This window comes from Lepisosteus platostomus, chromosome 8 (assembly GCF_059453375.1).
Source record: "Lepisosteus platostomus isolate fLepPlt1 chromosome 8, fLepPlt1.hap1, whole genome shotgun sequence".
NCBI classification, from domain to species: domain Eukaryota; kingdom Metazoa; phylum Chordata; class Actinopteri; order Semionotiformes; family Lepisosteidae; genus Lepisosteus; species Lepisosteus platostomus.
In genome coordinates, this window is record NC_142618.1 from 13,746,281 (window position 1) to 13,770,409 (window position 24,129).

General features: G+C 41.3%; 1 protein-coding gene across 5 annotated transcripts in view; it reads left to right on the forward strand.

The window, feature by feature from the left end:
• The window catches only part of LOC148655701 (nucleolar protein 4-like), a 118,418-nt gene extending 99,672 nt beyond the window's left edge, over positions 1 to 18,746 (forward strand). For all 5 annotated transcript variants that reach the window (XM_088642505.1, XM_088642507.1, XM_088642508.1 and 2 more), the window contains one exon: positions 15,671 to 18,746. In XM_088642505.1, the coding sequence (XP_088498631.1) occupies positions 15,671 to 15,864 (194 nt within the window). In that variant the 3' untranslated portion in view covers positions 15,865 to 18,746. The remainder of the gene's footprint in view (positions 1 to 15,670) is intronic.
• The last annotated feature ends 5,383 nt before the right edge of the window (positions 18,747 to 24,129 follow it).

The following is a 24,129-nucleotide window of genomic DNA, read 5'->3' on the forward strand; positions in this document are numbered from 1 at the left end:
CCAATTTGCTTTCTAAAACGCAGAGTAGCTGGAAAAGGTGAAAGGGGTCTTTATTTCACATTCTGAAGATTGTTTTGTATAAACACTTAGAAATACGAAACTATAATATGAAATACAAAACTTTGACTGATATTACAGTGTGATAAGAATGTAGTACAGCAGTCAGTTGTATCTTGTTTTCTTTATTGCTAAATATACAGTATAAACCTATATTCAGAGCCATGATCTTTATGTTAACGCATGTAAGCATCTTGCAGAGATAGTAGCTGGCAAAGATGAGATTTTTGCTGCGTTGTGAATTTCCACATGTTCTCTGACTAACTGTAATTATGCTAACGGGTTCCCTTCAGCGGTCAGGTGAAACCCAGGGAAATGTGCTTCTGAGTGACTCTTGCTGGTTGTCCTCTGACCTCATCTTTGCCGGTTTCTATCTCCGAAAGATGCTTACATGCATTAACCCAAAGATCATGGCTCTGAATACAGGTTTATATATGTTAGCAATAAAGAAAACAAGATGCAACTGAGTGCTGTACTACATTCTTATCGCACTGTAATACAGAACCATTTCTTTTAAATTGGTTTAATCAAAGGCTGAACAAGTAGCAAACGTTCGACTCCTAGAGTTATTAATCATAAACAGACCCAAAAGTATCATCTGTTTTAGCTTCCTTGAAGCTACTGGTTGCCTGTGGGTTTAAGAATAAAATTCAAAATACTGCTGCTCATGGTTAAGGGCTTGGAGTATCTCTTGATTACATCAGTGAACTGCTAACTCCCTATATTGTGCTCTTTGAACTCTGGTCTCCCTACATTTCTCAAACCAAGGCTCCCCAGATCTAGGCACTAATATTTTCTCCTTTCCATCATATGGAATGAGATGATGTACCTTTGAAAGTAGCGTATAAAAATTATAATAATAATCAATGGCACAGTGGACAGCATTTGCAGCTCTGGTGCCCTGACGTGGTATCTGCATGGAGTTTGCATGCTTACATTTGCGTGACTTTCCTGCAGGTGTTTCAGTTTTCTTTCCCACAGTCCAAAGACAGAGTGGTACTGTAGGTTAATTGGCCCTGGTGTGATTGCGATTGTCTGTGATGGACTGGCGTCTTGCCCAGAATGTATCCTGCCTTGCGCTCGTTGTTTGCTGGGATCAACTCTGCCTCCCCTGTGACCTTGTGATGGATAAGGTGGTTAGAAAATGGATGGATGGATGGTTGTCAACACGATAATACTGTGGATAGGATCATAACAGCAAAGACAATTTCATTTCCAGCGGTGAGGAAGATTTTCAGATTTCAGCCAAATGTTTGACGTTACGCACGAATGTAGACAGCTGACACAGGTGACGATTCATGGAGTTTCATTCCCCTATGGTCTCCCTCTCCATTCTTCCCGATTTATGCATTCTAGAAAGCAGTTCTGAGGAGAACCTTTTATACATTTTCCAATGAAGATTCTGTGATTCATTTTCTGCAATTAAATGGAGTTCAAATCTCTTTATTCGTCATTTCACTTTTGATTCCAGAGCTAAACTGAATAAGGGAAATCGGCACCGCGATGATGTCGCTGGTTGACCTGTCAGCTGATTAGTTTGTGCAGTCTTCTCAGAACACACTCGCAGCACATTCACACTGGAAACATCTATAGGAATCACCAGGCACAGTGCTGCAGTGGACGGCATTCCTGTCTCATGGTGCTGTTTCTGCTGTCTACGATTGTATTCTCCCCGTGTTTGCATGGGTTTGCTCCAGATGCTCCAGTTTCCTCCCCCAGTCCAAACACATACAGTACTGGCAGGTTGATTGGCTCCTGGGCTCTGGTGTGAGCGTGCTTGTCTGAGTCTGTGGCAGTGTGTGCCCTGCAATGAACTGACGTCCCATCCAGGGTGTACCCTGCCTTGCACCCATTGCTTGCTGGGATAGGCTGGGATAGGCCCCGTGACCCTGAATTACATGAAGTGGGTAGAAAATGGAGGGATGGACATCTGTGACATCTGCAGGAATCCTAACTTGCCCATTCTGTTAAGGTTACAAATGTAACTTTTGAGGGATAAGTGTTAGGATCCCAGAACGTAACATTTACAGCACATCACAAAAGGGTAACCAAAGTCGTTTCTCTTTTTCTTCAGAAAATTTGTGCTAGTGTAAAGGCAGCTCTTTCTGCCATTGCTGGATTCCCCCTGTAAGCAGGGTAATGTACAGGTTTCTCTGCAGGACATTGTACTGCTTGTGACTCAGTACCGCAGTCTGACTGTGCAGTACAGCAGTTGAAACACACTTATGCTCTGATACTGTAGCGACTGCAGAATTGTAATCCTTGCAGAATTCGTAAAAAATATTAAAAGCAATGTGGAGGAGCCTGGTATATAAGTGATGGCATTCAAGATATTGTTTCTGTACTGTTATCCGTTATACATCTTTCAGTACTGTTTCCACGGATACTACAAGTACATAATCATAAACCTTAAACAGGGAAATGTGACCTCTTAGGATAAATGTATTCCACCTGCCTTCTTTTACATCAATGTACAGATTAAGTATAGATTGGACTTTAATTATATCCAGTTGAACCGTTTTCATTGCTCTTTTTTCTAGCAAGTTCTTTTTACACCCATGTGGAGACCCTGAGAAATGGGTTTTACAGTCTTCCTGTGTTTTGAAATCCCCCCCCCCCCCCCAACATGCTCCACCAAAACAGAGAGAAGGAATGGAATATGAGACAATCGTTGTGTGAGAGTTACCACCTAAGCTTTGGTTTCTTTGGTTCTTTGGTTTTTGGATAAGCTTTGGTTTCTTCTCAGCGGTGTAAGCTGAGAAAAGCAGTGAAGTTGCTCTCAGCTTTCTCACGTTCGTGTTTCCCAAATGTCTGCGATTTGTGTTTCTGCGAATCCCACGTACGTGTCCGGCTACGCAGTGCAATTCTGAAATGTAGCTTGGGCTCCTGACTCCCTTAGGAGAGGCCAAACAGAGACACCAGAGAAATGTTACTTGTGCATGGACCGAAATGCAGGACCTGTATGGTGTACTGTATATTACATGTGAATAATTCTGTCAGGATATACAGTATTATACTTATTCTTGACATTCCCATCAGAACAACAGTATTAATAACCCAATCATCATCTTGATCGTATTATGTCACCCTTGTCAAAGGGTAATTGCTAGTAGTTCTAAGATTACCATTACTTTTACTACTAATTATAAAACCTACGATTATTGCATATTTGGTGCCTCTATTCAGCACCTGTATCATTCTTTTTGATACATTATGCTGTTCCAGTATCTAAGGATTAGATAATTATGAAATGCGTAGTGTTATGATCTGTGAAATTTGATTATCTTGTCATAGAGTTAGACTTTTTTGATTCAGTGAGAGACATATATCTGCATGTCTTGTATTGTTCTAATTTGATATACTGTAATAGTTTTTACTGTCTCCCTCTGTTACATCCAAACATAAAACATTTGTGTGACTTTTTGGCTGGTTTTGTTTTCCGGTTTGTAATTTGGGAAAATGCAGAGCTCCTCAGAGAGACAGTTTAGCACACGAAGACAAGCAGTGTTCTTCTGCTGCCACCAGTGATCACAAGCGTTCGGTGCTGGAGCCTCTCAGGAAGACATTCCTCAGGATTCTGGTCTTTACAGCAAATGTGTGGAACTTCCCCAGAATTTTAAGAATGAACGATATCCAAAAATGGGGAACCTGGATAATAAAAAGGGGAAAAGTCTGACAGAATAAGATGTTTAAGGAAAAGCATCTGAAAAACCTTTTCTGCTAACGAGGAGAAAGATTCGTTCTTTCCATAAGAGCAATTTCTGGGAGCGAAGACTGCTCTATGCAATCTCAGCTTATCTGAGCTTCATTAGATTGATTTTTTTTAACTGTAATTAGATTCACTGGCAAAAGCTGTCTGGAGATTGATAGTAATCGTGGAGTTGTCACTAAACTATGCTTCTTTAAATCAAACAAAAAAAATCAAGAAACTACATCAAAGTCCAAAAGGATTTCCCTGAAACCAAAAATGAAGATATTAAAGCAAGAGGTGCGTTTACAAGCTACAGTGTCTCATTGAACAGATCGCTGCCAGAATTCCATACAGATATGAGAATAAAGCTGCAAAACAGTGGAAACATTTGAGCAAGATAATATCACTTTATTGGCCATATACAGTACAATTTCCTGTATTAGTAATGTGTCTTTTCACATACCCCAGCTTGCTCTCCATGAGACACACAGACAGGGAGAGAAGCTTGGGGTCAGAGCGCAGGGTCAGCCACCCCTGGAGCAATTGGGGTGAAGGGCCTTGCTCAGGGGCCCAACGGAGTAGGATTCCTCTGCTGGCCATGGGATTTGAACCGGCAACCTTCCAGCCACAGAGCTACCGCACCGCATGATTATAGACCAATACAGCATTTACAGGTATCTTACAATTGGCCATGTTCTGCTGCTCTCACTCTGTTTCAGAATATCAGCACTGCGCTTGTGAGTAACGCAAGATATTCTGTCACAAAGATGTGAGGCCATTGCTCAGCAGAATACCCCATGAAGGAGTTACTCTACTTGAGAAAGATCTCATTAGGTCTCACTAAAGTGTAGTTTGCCCAGCACTGAGTGGTGCCGACACTAACAACACAAGACAACACTGTATCAGTGTTGGTAGCTACTCAAATGGTAGCTGTTTGCATTTGTTTAAAAAATCTATGCAATTAAATTGCTGTAGTTCTAAATGCTTAAATGCTTTGCAGAGTTTTGATTTTAATTTCAGTGTTAGTTTCCTATGACCAAATATGTTGAGATATTTGTAAAGTATGTTTACTATTTTTGCCCTCAGTATGTCCCTTATGCTTTATTTATTTAAAAGATTGGCCATTAGGAATTTGAAAATTATTCTCAGTTTTGACGATGATTTTTCCCAGCAATTAAATGGCTCATTAGGGCTCAGTGACCTGAAGACTCACTTTGACTTCAGCGTGTACTGTACATGCAATCTCAGAACTTTGACATACTGTAGGTGTCCTCTCTTAAGGAAACTCCTTTAAAAATTGAAAACATTATTTTTTATTGTTACTTTTATTGTTATATGGCTTCTTTGCTTCTTTGCCAGATGTGATTACTGGCTGATTACAGATGTAAATTACTTTGGATGAACGCTTCTCATGAATATATGGATTACATCATACCCTGCATTGGACTGGTGTCCCATCCAGGTCTGTCCTGCCTTGTGCCCGTTGCTTCATGGGATAGGCTCCGGCTCCCCTGCGACTGCTCCGCTCCCCTGGTTAGCAAATGGATGGATGAATGCATTACGTCATAGCATTCTCCTGGATCACACTGTAAAATACCTGCGCTGCCCTTTGTTGGAATGACTGCTGTTTGGCTACCAAGACATAGCCACAACACACAAATCCTGGCTTTTTAATGCTTGGATGAGATCCTTCAAATTCATGGTCTAGAGTTTCACTACTTCACTGAAGCTGTGTACAGTATGGTGAAAGTTGATCCAAGTCAGACACTGGACAAAGGTTAAAAATATCTCGAGATGATCATTTCTATACCTGCATAGATTTGCTCAGTTAAGACCCTTGCTCTGAGGATCCGATACTGATATTGATACACACCTTTATTTCATTAGATCAGACTGATGCAATGCTTTATTTACTTACTGTAGGCATCATCTAAGGGACTGGATGTGCTTTGATGTGTCCAGAATTATATGATTGTTGTGCTTCCTAATATACCCGGTTGTAACACATACTGTAACTCCCATCCTCTGTAAATTGCATTGGCTCCCTGAGAAAATTAGAATTGACTAATGTACTGTATAAAGCACCAAGGGGTCTGTCTCCAGATTATTTTGAGCGTTTATTGTATTTTTACCGTTCAGCTCTTGGTCTGAGAGCCCCTGCCGTAGGACTTACTCCACAGATGATTAGGCTTCATTCATTATGGGATAGAACCTTCTCTTGACCAGCACCCTGCCTGTGGAACTCATTAATTACACCACTGCAAGACTCTGCAAGTGTCAGCACTTTCAAACCTTGTACAGAGATCTCTTCTTTGAAGCTTTTAATTAAGTTTCTTTTTGCTCCAGTTGTGTAATGACTTAATAAGCCTTGTATGATGCTCCGAGTTTGTGTGAAACGTGCTCATAAAAAATAAAATTGTACCACAGTAAAAGTGGAAATTCAGCCTGTAAGTGTGAGGTCCAAGAAAAGCCAAACAGTTTCTAAACAAGAAGTATACTCTATGAAGGACCAACACGGCAATACCCTGAATTACCAGGAAAACACAAACTGAAGTGCGAGCTAGAGAAATGAAAGTAATTTATTTGCTAGCATGAGAAATTTGTTGTCTTCACCCTAGTTGCCGACCCTTTTTGTTAATTTCCCCATCTTGATTTAAAGCTGTATTTGTTCAAGCTGTGTTTCAAGACAAAGAATTTGATCAAGCTCCTGTGTTGGCAGGCGCAGAGCAGACGCGTGACACAGCCCTGATTAATGCTCCCTTTGTGTTTTGCCATTCTACGGTAACATGATCCACCTGCACACCTGCTCCTTGGTCATTTGTTTATGAATCCTTTAAAACTCTCCCTCCATATACTGTTATTGCAGGATTCAGTGCTTTGGTGCCCTGATCTACGCTCTCTACCAAACAACACCGTACTCCCTGTTCTCCAGCTGATCATCTTACTGTAAATAACCAGGACAGACCTTCTCAGCTTTGTGAAGCTCAGATTTGATAACATTCTGCTAATACCCCCTCATGTGCTTTGTTTATTTCTCTTCTTTTGGACTGTAGTACTGTTTTTGACACAGTTGACTATTATCCTCTGATTGCTTGTTAAGAGAGCTTTTTTGAGTATGCCTGCCACTGTCCTTAAGCAGTTCATCTATCTCTTTCAGAGAAAAAGCACTTTGTCTCTTCGTGTGGGTACAGATCTGACACTGGAATAGAGTTTCGTTATGCTTTTTGGAACAGTAGTCATTAATGAATGGGTTATGAATGGTGTTGCAATATCTTCTTACAAGTGTAGCATTTTCAGGGTGTGCTAGGTCACCACCAGCCAGGATCTTAATGTACTACCAGTGAGAGGCCAACAAACTACTTCAGTCAATGGTACCAGCCAATACCTCTTAGTAAGGCTGAGTGTGGTGATACACCTAGCTATCCCTAGTTTGTCGGTTAATTCAATCAGTTCTAGGCATGGGGTACTGAGAAATACTATCCAGTTTCTGAGTAATTATTGCAAAACCACATACTGGAGTACCATTTGGTTTTGGGTCCAACACTATGGGGCTAGACCATGGGATTCTTCCATAACCCCCAGTTCTAGCATTTTCCATCTGGCAGCAGTGATCTTCCTAGTCTCAGGTACCTGATCAGGCTTTAAGCGTACCCTTTTCCCCTGGCTCTCTGGCAATATCGTGCTCAATGATGTGGGTTCGTCCTGATATCTTTGAGAACTTTGCCTTATTTCTAGCCAGAAGACTCGACTTCCAGTTCTTGGCTGGCACAAGGAGTCTCTGCTACTTTATCACAGGGTACCTCCCCCTCACTGACGTCAGTGGTATGGGGAACTGCCGCTGATGTCTCTCTCACTCTTCAAGGTTTTAGGAGATTCACATGATAGATTTGCTCAGGCTGCCTTACTTTATAGTTGACAGCTCCTGGTAATCAACAGTTAGCACGGTGTGCTATTGGGGCCCTCGCTATCTTTTCAAAAGGCTCCTCAATTAGAGGGAGTGGGATAAAGGGTTTCTAAAACCCGGCAAAGGAACCTCCCTCTGACATTCTGGGCGGGAAGCACGAACTTTTGCAGCGTCAGCAACTAAACCAAAATGAATTTTAAAACAGCGTTCCCCCCCCCCACCCCAAGGTGACCACCCAGCACATGGTTACGTGCTGTATCCAGGACAGTCCATCTAAACCGTTTCTTCTGTACCTCTCGTCAACACAATATAAGAAGTCATTTTTAGACACAAAATAGGAATAGGCCAACAGGACAGTCGGGTCTACTGGTGTTCTACTGCCTTTTTATGAGTCCGTCCATTAACAAAGGCAGGGTCCAGCAGAACCACAATTTTCTGTGCCAATCCCAAAAACCAGTCATCTCCTCAGGCCCCGCGGAGGACATTGCTTGCTTGAAGTTTGTTTCATCTCCCACCTAAACAGAAACGAGGGATTTTTCAGCAACCACTTTCATTACTACACAGATCTGGGTCTTTTCAAGGACAAGAGCCAAGGTCTTCTTCCTGACCACCAGTTAGATGCAAACTACTATTACTACTAAGCTTTAGAAGTATAGGTAGTAGTAGTAACTCAGTATGTACTGTAGTTAATAGTGTAGTTTAGTATAGTTTCAGGAAATCTCTTCCCAGTAGCAGAGGTTTCAGCAGGACTGTACAACCCTCAGCCAACAGCTCGCAGAGCCAGCTTACAGTATATCAACTTTGGCAGTTGCTTGCTGTACATGGCACCAACTAGTGTCCAAGTTATGCTCACAGCTCTATGTTTCTTAATTTGTAAAGGACAGGTTTAATCTCTTGACATCAGGGTAACGATCCTGCCAGTCTAACAAAGCAGTAACTTGCTGGTCAACTATCATTACTGTACACAGATGTTTTCTGTCACCATGTTCCCCAAGAAAATGGACAGATCCCATTAATAAACAGTTGTTTTCCCTTCTCAACACTTTCCCCATGAGCTTCCAAATCACAGTCCATATTTCCTTCGCCCAAGGGACATGCACTGGCCAGTGTACTTCCTCTTCGAGGGGACACTCCTACTTTTCTTTTCATAGGGTGCGTTCCTGGTTCCCCAGTCTCCTGTCTCATCCTCATTGATCCCCTTCCATTCATCCTTCCGGAGTCTGTCCGAGTTCTGTGACTTTGGCTTGAAGGGACACTTCGGCAACCCATTCCTCAGTGGGCCTGCTGTGACATGATAGTTCTCCACCAGGGCGACAGCCTGATGAGTGTCCTTTGGATCCCTCTGACTGACCCACCTTCCTAGAGGCAAAGTACTCCTCAGAAACCGGTCCAGGGCTATTAACTCCACCACCTGGGCTGCCCTGTGGGCCTCGGGCCGGAGCCATTTCCTTGCCAGATGAGCGGGGTCGAACATTTGAGACCCTGAGACAGCCCAGGCTGAAAAATACCAAGAGTGAAATCTTTGGGCCCCGTACGGCCGGTGTAACTCCCACCCGGGTCAGAATTTCTGCCTTCAGATTCTGGTCATCACAGGCCTCAGCAGCCTTGAGGTCACGGTAGGCCCACCTCGCTTCCCCACTTAAAAACGGGGCTTATAGTCCAGCCCACTGGGCCGGTGGCCATTGCTGTTTTTCTGCAATCCGTTCAAAAGAGAGTAAATACAGCTCTGCATCCTTCCTAGCATTTTCTGTAAGCACTGGCTAGCACGGATATGACACGGTTCCTCCCATCATCCTCGCTGCTAGACCATCACTTTTCTCACCAATATTCCACATTTCCAAGCGTAAATACTGGCTGGGGTGTTCCTTCCCTTCTCCAAGTTGCCGATTCTGTTCCTGTTGTGTTATAGCCAGCTGCTGGAGTGCTGTAGAAGCCTGAAACATGGCCTTAGCATACTCTTCCATCTCTGTTTTTACACCCAGGCCTTTAACAACAATGCCTGTATCCTCCACTAAATGGGGGGGAGGGTTCTCACTAAAGTTAAAAAACCGTCACGAAACCAAGACTGTCTTTCAGGTCCTCTTCAAACAAAAGACACCAAACTTATCTTTGCCACACCCTTTCAAAGCTGGAGATGAAATATCTAGGTAAGTAATTCCTCACAGCTGGAGCTCATTAAACAGGAAATGAGCAAGCCATTTCCTTTAGGCATCTGGGACATGTAGTTCTCCGCCTCACCTACAGAGAGGAAACGGGAGAAAAACTAGAGATTTTTAAAGAGTCCGGGTTGTAAAGGGTAGGGGCTTCTCAATACCCGAAGCCCAGAGAATACTCTCTCTATAATCCTGCCCCACATTCCAACACAAACGTTATTGCTCAGACTAGATCAAACCGAATTCAAAGGAGTTATGAGGGAAAGAACATTTTTTTCAACCTTTTTCTTCTTTTGCACCAAAATATTCATTTATTATTTATTCCTTTCCCCTAAACATACTGTATAAGAATATTATCAAATAAAACAATCAAAACCCCCAGTAAAGTATGTACCTTTCTTGAGTGTCAGTTCACATTGCTAGCTCCCTAGTCAGGTCTGTTTTTCCTTGTGGAAGACTCACTTTCAAAGGTCGCAGTTCCCCAGAGACATTTTGAATTCACTATAAGAGACACTGTAGACATTATTTTTAAAGCAGCACGGTGGCTGTAGCAGGTCCAGATCCTTAAGCATCTTTATGTGTGGAGTTTGCATGGTTTTGTATTCTAAATGTATCTCCAGCACCTCCTCTTTTGATGCCTGCCATTTTCTCTGCCAATGAACAAACACATACAGTACCTGCCGTTTATTCATATCTAATCATAAATGACCTATATACCACTCTACTTGTCCTATACTATAGTCATACTGTATATGTACTGTTTATGCATGTAGATACAGAAGTACAATGCACTCTCCACAGGGAAAGTTATTGGACTGTAGGTTTCTGTGCTTTTACTCTTGTTATGCAGTGTGTATACCCAGTAGTTTCATCATTTGCTTCTCACGTTTTCTCAGTTTGAACCTTTCACATCCTTCCATCGATGGCTATTTACGATCTGCGAGATTCTGTGCCCTGAGGACTGTTTTGATAAAGGCCTTCCTGAGCTCTGTTAAAATGCAAAAGACACCAACAGTCTTTGCATCATCCTCCACATCCCTTCACAAGGAATTGTTAAAAAGCTCACACCTCAAATGGTGGTGCAGACCACTCTTTCTAAGGCTACTCCTGAAGCTCCCTGCACAAAGGACTGATCTAAAAATCCCAGTGCAGTGAATATAATGCTTTGCCTAAAATCTGAGCATGAAGATTGCACCAACACTTTTCCCCTAGCGGTAGAGCTTTGTCCAGCTACTCAGATCTGTTCCCTTGCCTTTTCACTTCTGTTATCGGTGAACGTAAAGACAGTTACGAAGCAGAGGAGGGTATTTAGCTCATTAAGTGGTAGTTAAGTAGCTACGGTAAATGATCCAAGGATCTCTTCCATCATGAGAGAAGTCAGAGTTCGGGGTTCAACAACGTGGCTGCACAGCAATATCCATTCTCCCACAAACCATTCTTTGGGGTATAACCCATTTCTTTGACATTGCTTCTTTGATATGGCCAACCTTACTTTTCATGTGTAACTGATAAAGAATATTTTTTGGAAAGCAATGGGGTGGCATGCTGGCACAGTGGTTAGCATGGCTGCCTTGCAGCCTTGGAAGTCTGGCTTCTATCCCAGACCTGAGGTGCTGTCTGTGTGGAGTTTGCATGTTCTCCCATGGTTTGTATGGGGTTTTCTCTCCACCTTTCAGAAACATATTGGTAAGTTAATTGGCTTCTGAGAAAACTGGCCCTGGTGTGTCTGAGTTTACCTTGCAATGGACTGGCGTCTAGGGTGGACCCTCCCCTGTGCCTGTTGTTTTCCAGGTTTGGATGAAATCAATGAAGCTGAATAATAATGAAGAAAAGGGGGGAAAAAAGATGCAGTCTGTAATGAAAATAATAAGGAGGAATAAAAAAGATATACATGTTTTCTTGCCATCTTTTCTTGTAATCTCACAATCGCCACCGAGACGATCATTGCACCGGAGTGGTAATCAGCTTGAAAATGGGCTTAGCTGGCAACACAAACATGAGGTGCAGTCAGACTCACCTCATTCGTTTGGTAATATCTTCCATGTCCAAATCCATTTTTAACATCCATTCCTGGGACTACTGCTGGAGCAGGGAGAAGGTTCGAAACAGTGCAAGCTCTGGAATTTAGAATAATGTTGCCTAAGTGTACTGTATGTGACGTAGCATCCCGAAGTTTTAAGCCAAAGATTATGATGAACATGGACAGTCCCCTGGTGCATTCATTGCTGCACAGCCCTGGTATTCTTTTTTTCTGTGTGTTCACAGAATCACTGATCACAGAGTGCGAGATTCGCCAAGCAGGTACAACTGTATTGTGGTCTGAGAAATATAGCTCACCATATTTTTGAAGCCGCGGACATTGTTATATCCTGTGGTTACCAGATTCACGTGTTGCTGTAGATCCATGTGTGTCCTTTTCTGTGGACGCGTGAATGGCGCTCTTCATTTCAGATTTGAAAAAAGCAGACACCATTTCTAGTACTTTCACTGTCTAAATGAAGAGCAGATACGATAAAGCAAACATGTGGGAGTGCAAAGAAACCCACAGACTTAAGGTCATGTCTGTCTCCTGCAAATCTAAAGAATACAGGTGTGAATATTTTGGGTGTGAAATACATATAGGGTTTAGTATTTCAGGGTAGACAGAAAATGCAGAATTCTGGTAGCAGCTATCGAAACAACATTACACATCTTTACACCCGTGGAAATCTCAATACACCAAAGGCATACTGTCAACCACCTTTTTTACATTTCAGTTAAAGTATTACATTTTCATTTTTTTGGGGCCAAGCAACAGATGTTGTCTGTGAACAGTAAAGCCTGTGTAGTCTGAACATATGGAGGCCAAGTCGTGCTCTCCTGGACCAAAACAAAGTGTTATTGTAGCAGCAGCACTTACTTTATTTTACAAATGATTACAGTTGTATTTGTGACGCACCATGCTGTGGGGATATGAAAACAGGAGTGTAGATATGACAGGGTAAAACAAACACTACAGTAGGTAGCCATAAGGTAAAGAGAAACGTGCTCCCTTATTTACAGTGCCGGAGAACAACATACCCACAAACCAAATAAAAATGACAAAAGCCCAAGCTCCAGTTTGATCTGTTAACTAGACTTCTTCAAGTCCCTTTCTATCAGTGTTACTGACAGCCACAGCTCAAACTTCAGTCACTCTGAGACTTTTCACCTCACTTCCAACACTAAAAAACTGACAGGTTCCTTAGTTCCTCTGTCCCTCAGTCTTTCTTCTCCCTTCCCTCTCGTGAATGTCCTGTATTTCCTGCTTTTAAGTTGTCACTGTTACATTACGTTGTATTACATCTTACATTGTTACATTTTTTTCTCTTTTCTGCCCCTGTTTGATACAATACTGCCAGTTTTCTCAAGTGTAGTACATGCAGTACAGTAGCACGTGACAACCAATACAGAGCAGATGAACAGATTGATGCGTATTATGAATTGTGAAGATAAAGGCTATTTGGAAACTCCAAATTCTGTTTCTTGGGTAGATGTATGGGATAACTCCACCTCAGTACTTCATTCTCTACAGTATGAGGTTCTTTTAATACTGTAGTTATCAAATTATGTACAAACAGAATTGTGCTTGTGAGTAATAGTGTGAATCCTTCAAATTCCTCAATAAGAGAAAAAATAAGTTTTCTTTTCACTAATTCATGTTAGTGCAACTTTTAGTTACTGTATACTTAACTACCAAAAGGGTAGGTTTAAATTATCCTCACGGGGGATGAATAAAGTGTTTTGAACTGAACTGAAACAACTTCTGTTGTTTTTAATTTGCTTAAAGTGGCAAAAAACAGTCAAAAAGCAGCAGCTGAGCATTTTGTATTTCTTTAAAAAGTTCATTTTCAAAGTAAACTCTTTATTTACAATAGTTCATTAGACAAAATGTATTCCGAAATGAAGTAATAAAATAATAGACTGACATCTAAATTTAGTACTGTTACATCCCTACATTTAGTATGTAGGGACTAAATTGCCTTGCATTTAGATCTGGATTAATACAGCATACACGATAACAAAATATTTGCCGTCACTTATATAGCGCCTTTTCTGGACACTCCACTCAAAGCACTTTACAGGTAATGGGGATCCCCTCCACCACCACCAGTGTGCAGCCCCACCTGGATGATGTGACAGCGGCCATAGTGGACCAGTACGCTCACCACACACCAGCTCTCAGAGGGGAGGAGAGCAGAGGATGTCCTTGCTTCTCGTGAACAGTTATTAACAGTTTTGGGACACTTTTGACATGAGTAGAAAACATCTGTTTACAGAACATCCACTCACTAGGCGCTGCATTTCTTTAAAGCAATGACTCCGCACAGCTTTGAAAACACCAAGAACATGATTCACTTTCCACTTTTACCAAGTTGAATTCATTCATAGCTCTTCCCTGCTTCAGGAACTGCTGATCTTCTTTGGCAGATGGAACAGTGCACATTTCTTTACTGCAATACAATAAAAAAGATAAGATAAGATCATTTTATTGGCCATATACAATTTCTTGTATTAGGAATGTATCTTTTTTCACATACCCCAGCTTGCTCTCCATGAGACACACAGACAGGGAGAGAAGCTGGGGGTCAGAGCGCAGGGTCTGCGCCATTTATACGGCGCCCTTGGAGCAGTTGGGGTGAAGGGCCTTGCTCAGGAGCCCAATGGAGTAGGATTCCTCTGCCGGCCGCGAGATACAAACTGGCAGCCTTCCAGCCACAGGCGCAGATCCTGAGCCACAGAGCCACCGCACCTCTTCAAAAGAGTGGACTCTTTGAAGATGAGAAGCCAAATGGATTGAATTTTCCAAAACTGGATAATGTAACATTAATGGACACTTCTGGGACAGCTTTTGGCTTTCAAAAAAGAGGTCTTCGGCTGCCTTTGATTACACATTCACAGTTTGTTTTGATCTGTTACGGGATTACATATCTGGCCGCCAACACACCTACTGCGTGGTGTAGGTCTGCGTAGCACACAGTCAGAAACAGAGCAGAAGGGTGTCTGGGATATCTACAATCGCTCACGCTGCTATGAAGAAGCTTGACTTGGTATGATGTACAGTATGAGTGGGATGTGTTTACAGCCAGGACTTTAAAGACCTCTGTTCTGGTTTAATCATCTTTTGCACGGAAGAGAATCAGCTCGGGTATTGAGGTCTAGTGGTACAACAAATGCCAATACGCGCATTCCCACAGATTCCACAGGCCGATTGTGCTTGACTGGATGCTAATCTATTTCCAGTCACGCAAAATCAGTCTGGGACAATTCTGATCAAACCCATCCGGTGTATCATACTTGATATTGGAGATGCTGCTAAGTACACTGACGGTTGCCAAAGACACAGCTTACTTGAAATGCAGAGAGTGAAATGAAAGGACTGAATGCTGCCTAAAATGATTAGATGAACAGCGGGAAGGAATAGATCATAACAATTTAATTAACAGATTGCATTGTCGAATTAGCCCATTCGGGTTTTGGAGGAACTGGGCCTCACACAGTCATTTCCCCTCCGAATATGTGGAATTAAAAAAAACATTTCTTGCTTATCGTGATTCGGAGACTGGGGTTGTACAGTATGTCCTTTTTTTCCCTGTTTCTTCAAGTACCCTGCAGGCCCTAGTCTCTTATATGTTTGCCATAATTTCCTCCTGCTGCCATTAAAGACTAAATGAACCTACAGTCCTCAAAAACGTTAGAAAAAATCTCTCAGCACTTGCAGCTAGGTCATTCACTGTTTATTTGCGTGTCGTTGTATACTCCCTTCTTCAAATTAGCACAGGCACACAGTGTGATTTCATCAATTTAGGCGATTCGTAAATTAAATTTCGTTTCTTCTTCTCCCAGGACCTACTGATCTCAGCATGAAGAGGCAGTTAGCTCCGGGCTCGGGCTCCTCCAGCAGCACCGGTTCGCGGCCCCAGCTCAACTTCACGGAGATCAACGCCGTCCGGCAGCTGATCGCCGGCTACCGGGAGTCCGCCGCCTTTCTCCTGCGTTCAGCGGACGAGCTGGAGAGCCTGATCTTGCAACAGAACTGACCTCCGCCGGCTAAATCCGTTTCCCTCTGGCCGGCCACGGGCTGCGCTTTAAGTTTCCGATTGTCAAAGTCGCTCGCTCGACTCGCCGCGGCGACGCCGTTCCGTCCCCGCCGGCCGTTCCGAATCGCTGGGCTCGGTGACGTCATCAGGTACGGTAACTTATCGCTTAGTCGCTTCTGTTTTCGGATTTCCGCCCTGTTAACAAAAGTACCTGCTCGATAAGTGATGCAAGTGATTAATTTTTTTATTTTTTTTTGTTGTTGTTGTTGTCATGTGTGGGGTTGTGGTTGGGTCGGTGGTGGTGGGGAGTTTTGAACAGAAAATGTGAAATAAGGTCTGATATGCACATGCAATATTATTGAAGGGTGCTACTGACTGTTTTCTTAAGTGTACCTTTTATAAATACAGTGTTTTATTGCGTTAATGTATAGTAGTGAATATGTGGGACCAACTTTGTGAAAAACGGTTGTTTACTTAACCCTCTAGGGGACCATTAATTTCAGATATTGCAGCCATTGTACCGCCGTGTGACTTTTGACCTGTTTTTAAGACTAAAAAAAGGGGGAAAATCACATTAAAGACAAACGAAGCTCTGGAGGAGGCTAAAAGCCTTTCTAATTACACATCGCCGCAAAAGCGTAAAACACTTCTTAAAAAGAATATTAACCATCTGTACAGAAAAGATTCACCAAGCCAGTCCCTCCGTTTCAGAGATTGCCCGGAGTTTCTCACCATTCTTTTTTAAAAAAATGTATATCACGTATTTATGTAAGGGATAGTCTTGCAACACTTATGTACATCACCATTTTGTTCGCATTTACGAATAGCAAGATGACACTTTCAATAGTTTAAAATATCTAGCATTGAAATGCACCAGCCTTCTGTGATGACATTTTTTACGCTGGAGGACTGAGCTGGTAGATTTCATCCTGGGCACTCTAGTCCTAGTGTGTTTGTTACACATTGTTTTCTTTTTAAAAATATTATTCAGCTAAATTAATATTTCCCATGACGCCATTCTTACAGTATCTCTTTGTATCCCAGAGCATACTGTAACTACAGTACTTTGTCATCTACCTTTAAATTCTGGATAAGCCTTTATTGCGAATATCTCCATAGTTCCAGTGTTTAAGGCGCGTTGGTCCATCTTTAAAGTTGACACACCGTTCCTTCAGTTCTGTCTGACTGCCAAAATATAGGCTCCGCCAGAGCTTTGACTCAGCAGAATCCAGTAGTGTAAAACAATCATTAACAGCCACAACGGAAAAAAAAAACGTTCCCACTGGGTTTTGACTGAAGTGTTGTCTTGAGCCATTTCTATAAAATGAATCCAATTTCGAGAAAATGTACTGCTTTGGAATTGACCTATAACAAAATAAATGTCATTACTTCATTTCTTCCTGGAACCTTTTGAAGAGAAGGCACATTTCTTTTCCAGAACGTGTGGGTGTTCTTTCTGTGAGGTGAATGTCGATGTATTTAATTACAAGTTCAAGAATAAAGCAGAAACACAAAAAAGGCAGCGTTGGAATTTGTGAAGTTTACTATATATCAAAAGAGAAATATCAGGATTATAGGATTCAAGTTTAATTTAGTTCAAGTTCACCCCACCCCTCCAGTCAGTGTATTTTGTACTGATAAGTATATTATTGGAGATCTTTTATTTCCAGATGGAGAAATAGACGGACATGTACTGTAAATGGAATTGAATAGGCGAAGGTCTCGGAACATCCCAGTGAAAAGAATGTGTGTCAAGCCATTGAGAAGCGGGAAAGGGGGTTAAACTTGCTCTCCAGTAGAACATATTGCAGTAAATACTGTATGGCCAACAGATGCAATATCATGGTTCTGCTCTAAATGTTGTGCGGATAGTCTTAATGACGAAAAATGCAAATTCTTGTACTGAAGGTAAGTGTACTGTGTGAAACAGCCCCTCAGCATCTGCACAAGACTATTATTTTTCCTTAGAAATCACTGCGGTAGTAAGGCACTATCCAGAGGTACACACACCTGTGAAGGTTTTGTGTAAGACATATCAAAGTGAAGCCATGGTTTTTGTCAGTTTTTCTTTTCCTGACAGGCATAGTACACGAGCTTGCTCTGTGATTGCTGCAGCTTGGTTTTATTTTTTAATATTTTTTGTTTTCCTCTTTTTGGCATTTTTTTTTCCTGTTTATTTTCCTGTGGGATGTATTATATTGAATGTTGCAAGGTTGCATTTGACAATCTGAAATCTTTGCACTCTTCTGTACATTTTTCAATTACAAACTGCAATTGAACCGAGGCTGTTTAATGCTTCTTAAGTAATTTATATATAGTTTCCATGCTAAATTCGGTACAAACCTGTTGCAACTGGATGCAGTTCTCACAGTTTTTGTAGATGTACTTTATGGGCTGTAACATATTTTTATACTGTTGGGTATATAAATATTATTGATGTTTGGTTTGAGTTCAGTAGAAAGATTTATTATATGTTGTGAAAGTATTTTTGTTCAGCTTTTTGTGATGGAAAATTGACCTTTAAAAAACTAATTTTTACAGTGATGTTGCTTAACAGATTGTTTCTACGTGCGTATTGAAATTTGCCTTATTACATGTTGAATCCAGTTTAATTTTTTTGTAAAAACAAAACCTGTTATGATGGCAATTGATATAAATATAAATATTGTTGTTTCTGTTTAATGATATCTGACTATGATTGTGACAAAGTAATGTGCACTTTCTATTGTATTTGTGGACACCTTCATGCATTTTCTAGTGTTTCTTACATTTGTTGTTTAAAGTAAACTAAATGAGAAACTTTGTGATACTGTTGGTGAAAATGTGAAAAGTAAAATGAGATACATGTTGTTGAATTTTCAATAAATATTTAAAAAACCCTGGTTCTTGAATGCATGTTTCGCAGGAAGCTGACTAAAATGAAAAGATTAACAGAAACCATTTTTCAATTCGACAGTAGATTCTGCGACTCTTAGATTTCCCTTAGCTGATAAGTTGCTTCACTTAGTGTGGTTACAGTGTATTATTTTGAATTAAAAGTCCTGAGCGCTGGCAAGCGGTGTCTTTTTTTAGTAAAAACGTAGAGATGCCGCTCTCCCAGTTAAGTTGTTTACAAATGATGGTTTTACAGATTCTAGGAAGAGGTCAAGCCCGGCTCTCAGCCACTTCCACTCTCCTGCGCATACTGTAAATACCTCAACAACAAAACCCCCACTTGGACAGCTTCTCTCACACCCCTCTCTCTACCCTTGGTGTTGCTCCCTGGCTCATTCCTCCTGAAACAAAGGGGTGGGACAGCTTCATTCCTATGGTCAGGGGAGTTAAGGCAATTAAACAGCTAATCCTAATTTAAACTCTACTGTACTCTGCATTAATTAGGATTAGGGCCCATCTAATGTATACACACTGTATGCATGAGATTCTCTTTGGTAAGTACACACACTTCAGAGTTTGGGAGAACAGACAGATCTAAGTGTGTTCATGGGGAGGTGATAAAAGTAACTTGCTGGTGCCCTAAATAGAGTGAAGAATAACATTCTGGAGCAGATGTCTGTCTTAACTCTTTATTCTGAGGAGGTGGAGATTCATAACAGAGGGCTTGACTCTCACTGCAGTTATAAATTCCGAGCTCTTCCTGTAATGACTCAGCTTGCCAGGAATTCAATTGCAGGAGCTCAGTATTTTCCGACTGCTGGCCGAGTCTGCTGCAAAGAAGTGAGAAATGGCTGACCGGGAGACTACAGACTGGATCAGGAGACAGGGCAGGAACAGGCAGGGAAGAACATCCAGATTCCTGCAAGCTTTTGCTCTTTGGGTCTTGGGTTTCAAGTCGCAGGGACTGGGGTTTCTGGTTATTCTGGTTTGCCAGTAGCGCGTCTTAAAGTTAGGGCTGAGCACAGCAGGAGCTCAGTGACTCAATGTCAGAGCACCTTCCTTGTGGCGTTTCTGGAATGAAATAGGGGATTTGAATTGATTCATTCATGAGATGACTGGGTGCTGGCTTGGCAGGGGGAAGGTGGAACTGAAAGGGGGCCTGAGCGTGTTTGAATCGGAACCCCAGGAGACGGGCGCTCACTCGCGGGAAAGCTGGAGTCTGCCTGGGCTGCGAGCTGCTCAGACTCTCGGATCACAGACTACCCGGTTAAGTGGACATGAGTTATGAGCATCGAAGTCATGAGACTGATGATCACTTTCGATTTCAATACATTTAAGACTGATTTCCTTAAATCACACCCTTCAAAACGTTCTCTTGTTGCCTAACTAATTGTTTTGAATTGGGTATGTACTCAATGGCCTAAAATTAACTCGTGAAGCTAATCTATGTCTTATCTATATATGGAGTTGCACAAGAATCCTGTATAGATGTACAAGAATGTCTCTGTGTAAATGAGGCTCTAGTTCTGTGTAAACAATGTCATTATTTAAATTGCTGAGATAATGGATGCAGTCACTGAAAGTAATTGCATAATTACTTCATCCATGAACTGACAACTTCATTATTAGAAATGTATGACATTCAGGGATATAATGACATTTACTTTATCTCCACTTATCAATGACAATTATGCGTGTTAAAAGAATACACAGAAACGGTGAAGTACAGTATTCTCTTAGATACTTGAATCTGTATGGATGCTCAAACGGAGATTGTGACCTCAGTCTTATAATTCCAGAACTGAATTTGTATGTCTGCTGTTCAGCCACAGACAAGGATTGACTATTTTACAGCAACCATTGTAAAAAAGATGTTGGATTTTTTTAGAAAATTAAATTCTAAGCACTTGAATTCCAGGGTTTAAGAATAAAGGATTAAGATCATTTTCATTTCCTGTTTAATAATGTAAAATTAAGTTCCATCTTTAAAAATATGTAAATACATCAAAGCAAGCCTACATGTATATTGCTTGTATATGCCACCACCTTTTTATGTGTTTCAGATTCCTGTATCTGCTTTCCTTTTTTTCTTTTAAGAGAAAAGAAAATTCCTACAGTAAATCATAAACAAAAAGATCAGTGATAGAGCGTTTTAATTCTGTTTGTTTATGAGACATTTGGCAAAAGGTTCCTTTTCTTCATTTTCGAAAAAACAAATGATGATGATAGGAAATTGTCTGCCAGCAAAATATATGTAGTTTCTTTTTATACATTAATTTAGCTGATGCATTGGTTTGGTTTATTGCTAATTCATACCTAGGAATGTCTGTCCAGAGACAGACTTTTATACTGTAAATATGCACTAAAGTACTTTTGTACTTTAGTACGATTGTAGTCCCTCCTCCTTAAGGGCGCTCCGGCTCTTCCTTATTTGCCTTATTCCCTGCATGTCCCTGTTCCCAGTCCACCTTAAAAGCCAGTTGCTGACGTTTACCCTGGCTCTGCATCTGATCTCCGTATCGTGTGAGTCCGGGACCTGGAAGCGCCTGGTCCCGTTAAGATTTTAATCCCGTTCGCGTATCCCATTCAGCCGGTTCCAACCCGGTTCTAGTTTTTATCTTGTCTGTTTTTGGATGGACCTCCCGGTTTTGGACTTTTGCTTTCGTTTTGGATTCCCCCTTTGGATTTCTACTGGATTGTTTGCCCCGGACTCACCCCCCTGAACACCAGCGCACCAAGGACACGCCCCCCTGTTTTGATCCCCGTTTCCTGCATGGCTTTTCCCCCCAGCGTTTCTTCACTATTTCGGATTGTGTCGTCCGCATAGGGTCCAGAAAGAACTGTTCCGTTACAGTACTAATAAAATACTGTACTAAATCTGTACTAAAGTACTAATTAATAGTACTTTAAAAATGATGGTCAGTAAAGAGTAGAGTCAATTAGTTTTCTGCCATTTCTACATGTACATTGGAATTTTTATTTGTGCTAGAATATATTTCTCAATAAAAATAAAAAATTATAGAGACTTGTTTAATTAGAAATGAATTAAATGGCAGGACACGAAGTTGGTGTCTTCATGAAACCAGCTCATGAAGTTGGTCTGAGACCAAAGACTGAGGGTTAAGAAACAAGGGGGAAATCATCAGACAGTATAAAGGACATAGAAAACAATACTTGAAGAATAACTAAATAAATGCTATGTTTATAGATTTGCAAAATATATAATGTTACAAATAGGGAGATACAACATAGAATACCAAAATAGACTGAGTAAATTAAATTAGATAAATAATCATATTGTAACCCTCAAGTTGTAAAGAGTTTGCCAATCATACACAAGTGGTTGGAGGTTTTTGTTCTTTATTACAGCTTTGGTGAAAAGAGTAATAAATCAGGCATACTGGGTTAAACACATTTTTATTAATAATAATGCCACACAGAACATAAACATACAATATACATGTTACAAACAAGATGTCTCGAAGGGCTATATTCCGACCAACCAGAAAAACCCCAGATTGCCACCATGTTTTTTGGAATCCCTTACAGTATATCACCTAACGTGCCCAAAAGCAAACATAAATTTGTCTCGTGCACAAAAACAGAATACAACCGCCTGTTAAATCCTCCCTCTAAACCAGGATGCTACACAATGAATGGGAACCCATCTCCCTGTTCTAAAAATGCTTCCGCTAAGCAGGAGAGGCTGTTTTTAACCTAGGGATCCTCTATATCGGAAATCTGAGTTTCCTAAACAAAACAGAATGCCAAGTCCTCTTAGCAAGGTTCTAAAACTTAACTTGAATCTGGTCTTAAAGGCTAATCAAAACAAGGACTTCCTGTCTGGCACTGTCTCCTCTCCTCTTCCCTTGTGTCTTGCTGTCTTTCCTCTCTGTGCTCCTCCTTTTTCGTGTCCTCCTATCTTTCATCCTCTGTCCTTCAATTATTGATGATTCCTAATCATTCACCCAGAACTTCTTTAACCAAGATAATCCAGACAATTCCTTTGACCAGTGTGTCTCAGGCCCAGGTAAACACTTCATTTCCTTTCTTGCTTTGAAGCTCCTGAAAGCTACAAATGTGGACACTAGCCAGATGTTTGATTATTGTCCATAGATTTTTGAGACACTTCAATAGTCACTTCAAATAACAGTAATGATATGATTTCGATTTGCTAGATTAATTTGAATAGGTAACAGTAGGGATGGATACCAAATGGATAAAACATGCTCAGAGCTCTAGAAAGCTTTTAATGGAAATCCGCTTATTAAGTTAAACAACTTAATTAAAATCTCTAGGAATCTTAAGCAATAGATATACCTGGGCCGAGAAGAGGTGAAACCAACAGAATAAGAAGATCACTTTATTGGCCATATACAATTTCTTGTATTAGGAATGTGTCTTTTCGCATACCCCAGCTGGCTCTCCATGAGACACACAGACAGGGAGAAAAGCTTGGGGTCAGAGCACAGGGTCAGCCATTTATACAGCACCCCTGGAGCAGTTGGGGTTAAGGGCCTTGCTCAGGGGCCCAACAGAGGAGGATTCCTCTGCCGGCCGCAGGATACGAACCGGCAACCTTCCAGCCACAGGCGCTGATCCTTAACCACAGAGAAGTTGAAATAATAATAATTATAATTATAATAATAATTGCTTACATTTATATAGCGCTTTTCTGGACACTCAACTCAAAGCGCTTTACAGGCAATGGGGACTCCCCTCCACCACCACCAATGTGCAGCATCCACCTGGATGATGCGACGGCAGCCATATAGGGAGCTGAGTCAGCATGCGCAGGCTCCGGAGAAACAGGTGAAGGTTTATTCCACGCTGAAAGGAAGAGAAAAGAGACACAACATTTCGGCCATGGAGCCTTCTTCAGTTGTGTGAAGAAAAAACATTCTGAGGCCAGTACTGTATATAGAAAAAAACATTTTGGATTTGTTAGAGATCATGCACAAAGAAAAAAATAACCGTACCTGACTGACCTGGTGAAGTAATTTGATCAGAGAATTCAAAACTTCCAGCAGTAACAGAAGGAAATATAAACATGCTGTAAAGAAATGAAAGACCACGTTTAAATCTGACAGTGAATGACACCAAAAAGTCCAGACGTTTAGGGGAGCAAATCTTCCAATAATAATGGAAAATTCTACATACTGATGTTGTCCTAGCCAAGGAAAATCACAAGCAGATTCTCTAACACATCATGAATCTCTGGAAAAAGATTAATAGGCGGAGGCTTCACTCTTCAGTGTGGGAATGATCTGAAACACTCTGCCATAATACTAGAGAATTACAGTATTCGACTAACAGTGAACAAGCTAGAAAACTGAAATCGATTCACCACTCATGCAAATCATTCCTTTTCCCTTCTGTTCCTTCTACAGA